This window comes from Alligator sinensis, unplaced genomic scaffold (assembly GCF_000455745.1).
Source record: "Alligator sinensis unplaced genomic scaffold, ASM45574v1 scaffold2446_1, whole genome shotgun sequence".
Taxonomy (NCBI): Eukaryota; Metazoa; Chordata; order Crocodylia; family Alligatoridae; genus Alligator; species Alligator sinensis.
Genome location: NW_005843627.1, coordinates 50,306 through 55,635, shown reverse-complemented (window position 1 = coordinate 55,635; position 5,330 = coordinate 50,306). Strand labels below are relative to the sequence as shown.

At 36.8% G+C, this 5,330-nt stretch overlaps 1 protein-coding gene across 1 annotated transcript in view; it reads left to right on the top strand.

Annotated features, from left to right (window-relative positions):
- NAA30 (N(alpha)-acetyltransferase 30, NatC catalytic subunit) overlaps positions 1-5,324 on the top strand; it is a gene marked incomplete at its 5' end in the record, with an annotated part of 24,826 nt that extends 19,502 nt beyond the window's left edge. Inside the window, one exon of the mRNA XM_006039025.2 lies at positions 2,643-5,324. Within this exon, the coding sequence (XP_006039087.2) occupies positions 2,643-2,780 (138 nt within the window). The remainder of the gene's footprint in view (positions 1-2,642) is intronic.
- Positions 5,325-5,330: the final 6 nt, after the last annotated feature.

Genomic DNA, 5,330 nt, shown 5'->3' with positions numbered 1-5,330 from the left:
CCTGCATAATGCAGGGGACAGGGCTCCATCGGGGATTAACAAAACTGGGTTCTATTTTCGGATGCACCACTCGCTTGCTCTGTACCGATCACTTAATCCCTCTTCCTGCATCCATTTTCACCATTTGAGAAATATGGAGAAAAAATACTTGAATCCCAAGACTGCACAGCCATAAAAGAACCTAGACGCACCCAGACTGATGTCTGACGGCCTTTCTGAAAGGGCGCTAACATTCTTAACATTTAAAGCTTATTAACTTACTTAGTTTTGTCAGTAACTACTGCATTCATGTCATGAGGTGATTTATCTTTTTGTGTGATCAAACGAACACTTCTTTACATCACAAGACTTGATCTGTCTTTGCGTTAAGCAGTACTGTGTTTTTATAATAGGGATCTCAAACTGTTAGTACATAGTTTCATCCTGAAAGCCAGCTCTTTGAATAATTGGGGTTTTGGCAAACCTGAATTTCAGCAGTTAAGTACTCCTTTAAATAGGTGACTTGCAAAAAGAGTGAAGAGCAATTTCCAAAGCCTTCCAGGCTAATAGCATGAACATGCAGGTTTGGAACTGGACACAGACATGTTATCTTACTCTACCAAGTTACTAAACTTTAATGAGGACGAATGCTGTTTGTAGACGAAGCTCAAGCAAGTTTCATTTTCAGTGTTAGTTTTGCCAGTCAGATTTCTTGCCCAGAAGAATAATAAATGCTTTATTTTGATCTGAGCTGAGAAACAATTTATTGTATCTTATTATATAGGGGAAGAAAAAGCAACAGGACAAAAGTTGGAAGTCGGTTAATTTGAATTGATTAAAAATTGTAGGGCAAATTTGTTGAGTTAGAAGTCCTGATATTAGGATTCCAGTGAGGTAATGATGCATATTAAAAAACATAAACTCAATATCTAGTTCTTCACAGGAGGCAGAGAATCTGAATTAGCCCATTGCAAGAATATAGATACAACAAACTGACCTTTATATTTTAGTCACCCTACTTTAAAAACAATACATTTAAAAGATTTTGGCCTTTTTATGTATTAATAAAATCTTATTTCAAGTTTCTTTAAAAAAAATAATTTTAGCCTCTCCCTTTTCAGTTTTCCTGTTATGCATGTTCCATTGGTCTCTTAGAACCCCAAATCATTACATTTCTGGACATGATTTATCCACTGGGAGATTGATGTAGGGATGGATGGCTGGGATATGTGGTCAGGTTTTAGATTTGAATATGTAGTTTAAAGTGTGTAAAATTAATGGTATTTATTACACCTCTGTACATACATTTCAGAGATTGTAGTAGCTACATTTGAAGTAAATAAAAGGGGCTGGTCTAGTATTTTGGCCCTGTTGTGTTTGGGTCTTTTTCTTTTTGTTTCTACTGTACTACCTTGGGGGGGGACACTGCTTGTTACCATTTCTAACTATAGTAGGTATGAAATGCTACAGTTTAGAATGTTAGCTGTTTCATGAGCTCATTCTTGGCTCACTGCAAAAATTTAAATAGGGGTGTCTTTATTTTCTATTATCTTTTTATGTTATCGCCATCACTGTATTGGGGGGATTGGCTTTTTTTTGTATTTCATATGTGAAGTCGGGCACAGATTGATACATAGTGTAGTTGACCTGTTGATTCATCTTCATTCAGTGCATTCTTGAACCTGAACCACGTTTGATGCCTAAATGTCCAGTCTAACACTAGAAATAAGTGAATAATGTATGTGTGTCAGTTTTACAAGACTGGATTGGAGGGCCAGGTTTTTGTTCAGAAGAGCTGAAGAAGCAACGCTGACTTCCAGCTTTTGTCCTGTTGCTATTCCTCCTACTGCCCACCCTGTGCCTGGGGCTGCCGTGAGCTCTTATGGCTCATAGCGTAACTTGTACTTGGAGAACGTCACTAAATTTATACCTTGACTGTAACACCCGTGACTGGTCCCTCTATTGCCAGTGCTTAGCAGGGTAGAAGGAAGGGGGGGGGGGGGATGTTATTCTCTTCTTCCAGACCCGTACTAGGAATAGCTGGGGGTAGTGTATGGCAAAATGTATGACACCCAGGGTTTTCCCCTTATAATACGAGAGCCTTTGTAAGGGCCTGAGCCTGCTTAGAATTTTGTTTTGAGTTTTCACAGTAAATGTTCATATAAATATTTATTCTAACAAATGTTCATGGAAAGCTAAATTTGGATATGTAGCCAAATCTGTTTAATTGCAAAGTAAAACTTGAGCAAATGGAAAAATTATTTTGCTCAGTTGTAAGTAGCTTATAACAGTTAAGTTATTCACCCGAGCAGCTGACTTAGTAACACACAGCTTGGGTCCTTAGCCGTTCAGTGGGGACATTCCAACTATCACATATTTGATTGAAGTAACGTTCAAGGCAGTCAGTGGCAATTTGACATAAGGTGAAATTTATTTGTACAAAGCATGAATCATTGTTGCATAACTGTTGAACTTAAAACTGTTTCTCTTTGTAGGAGTTATTAACAGGAAGAAAACATCGATTGCAAAATTGTTTTGATGATACAATAATTATAGGTGGCCAATTTAACGTAGAGCTTTAAATCTGATCAGATTGCTTTGTAAATATTTTTCTGCAACTATGTAAATCTCAAAAATGACTTGCCCTTTTATTTTCTTTAAAGGTTGTCTTGGAAACAGAAATCACGAACAAGTCTGCTTTGAAACTTTATGAAAACCTTGGTTTTGTGCGGGATAAGAGGCTGTTCAGATACTATTTAAATGGAGTTGATGCACTGCGTCTTAAACTATGGCTGCGTTAAAAGAAACCACCACATCAAGCAACCAACTTCCCAACAGCGCAGAGTTGTCCTTTGCATGCATTGCAATTTGTACAGAATTGCTTTGCAGGTGGACTTAGTAATTTCCATGCAGCTCTTATCTGTCAGTGTCTCATTGAGTGTCGCACATATTTGTTGCACTTTGGCATGGCACATTTGTTCTGAATTAAACCAGATTGTTTCAAACTTCGAGTTCTTTTGGTACCAGCAGGATGTGCCAGTTGATAGCCAAGATATGTTCGTTCATTTGCAAGTCTACTGACTGTATTACATACACAGTGAACATTTTATCAAAGAACCTGTATGTGGAACACAGCGTTTGGTTCCAGAAAAAAAGCCAATGTAGATTGTAAAATTCTCTTAAGTATACTAACATTTCATACAAAACTTGCCATAGTTTTCTGGAAAAAAGGCTTCAATTTTAGGTTTTATTTTTCCATATTGAATTATCCATTCTTAAATATTGGTACCTCAGTGATTAGTGAATGAAAAAAAAATGTATTGTAGGGTGGGGTGTGTGTTACAATGAGTAACGGTAACAATTTAAATTGCGTCTGCCAGTGCCTGTATAGATAAGTATATTTGTCTTCACCTCTTAATTTTTTTGAGTGCATGCTTTTTTTTTTTTTCTTTTACCTTTTTCGATTGTCTTTGCAAGAAAACTTTCTGCTTTTATTTAAATTCTGGATTTGATAATAAATTATTTTAGATTTTTATAATTTGGATATTTCTCCCAGACAAGGGTTTGGAAGGCCCTTCTTTTCTTATAGCAAGAAGTGTAAGCTATTTTGAAAACCTTGAGTAGCTGCTAAAAGAGAACCTGATGTTACCAGTAAATCTCTGCTGGTTTTGGATGCACTTTTTCTTTAAAAGTGAGGGACTTTTTACAAAAGAAAAAAAGAAAAGAAAAATAATGTAAATTGGTATGATTTTATTTAATCAAATTTATCACTCGGCACTCTGAAAAACAGCTGTTTTAAAATAGTTGGGACTTTTTTTTCCAGATTCATTTTGCTTTGCTTCAGTGTTCTAAAATGCTTCAATCTTCAGTTTTTTGGTCTTGGAAATAAATTTCAAGGTGCATTGTATCTATTTTTAGCTGCTCTCATTTTCTGTAAACTTACCTGAGTTAAGTTATCAGGGGATCCTTCTTTTTTTACTTCCCCCTATCCACAATAAGTTCAGCGGGGAAGGGACTTCCCTTTTTCAAAGTGGGCTTACACGGGTTTTACCAAAAGCCATCTATTTATTTACCAGTTAGACTATGTCTACACTCTTGTGTGAACAGTGAGATATATAACTAGGTCTATAGATGAGCTGTTTTTCACTTTTGGGGGACAAAAAAAAACACTGTGCTATTGGCTTGTTCATGTAACTGGAAGAACCTAGGTAACCCATGAAAAAGGCTGAACTCTCAATGAATCCGCTTTTCTGTACTGTGCATAATCCTCAAATTTGCCTTACTACACTGCGTCTGTTAGGGTTTGGTTTGAGTCATGTTTTTAATTGTTAATTACTGTACATTTACAAACCCTACCTCCAGTAACATTTGGAACAGGTCCCCTTGAAGGAAAACTGGATTTGAAGGAAAGTCGGCCTTATTTTGCACAGACCGAATGTTCACATGGTGATAAGCATTCCCCATGTTCTAAAATTGTGAATTGTATTTGAAAATAAAGGTGTGAGTTTGTCATTTTAAGTTGGCACTCCTGCGTTCTCTCCCTGGGGACACCATTAGTGTTTTTCATTTATCCACTTCTAAAACTTAATTTTGGGCTGTAAAATGGTGCCAGAATCCCAGCAAGATAAATGGAAGTAATCTGCTGTTCACGGAACAAACTCAACATGGTTCATGTCAGTGTTTCCACCTTGCAGTGTAATTCAGACTTGTTCCAATTAGACAACTGTTAGGGATGAGTCTGTTGTCATCTCTCCTGTCTGTTGGTAGGTGCCAATTGTAGTTAAAATTTCAGTGCACATTAGTAAACTAAATCCTGACCATAGGCTAATTTCTCATAGGTGCTTTAGTGGCCTACGAAATGGAGAACTGTTCTGACTCATTTGAACCAGTGGTTCAGAAGAGAGTAATTCCACATCCTATTAAAAGCTGTTGTACATTGTACAAGGGCAAGTAATGGAAACTGCAAATGCAGTCTTTCTTTTGCTTCTCTGTTGGCTTTAACATCAGCATAAAAGTCTTCTATTGGTTAATATTAAAGCAGAGGGGCTTTCCGATTTCTTAAAAGCACATTAGAAACTAGCTTAATCTTTCATGTAGGTGGTGCCACAATTGTCACATTGTGCATGCTAAACTCAAATACAATTCCATCTGTTTAAAGCAAGAAGCAACTTTCACCATGCAAACTTTCAGGATACTGAGCAAAATGGGTGTGCCTTTCTTTTAAAAGAATAATGTCTACAAAATCCTAATATTGCTACTGTATAACACACAGTTCACCACCGAAGATACTGAAGCTGTACATGTTGTTGGTGTTCAGAGATACAGGTATATTCCTCACTTTGCTGCATGGG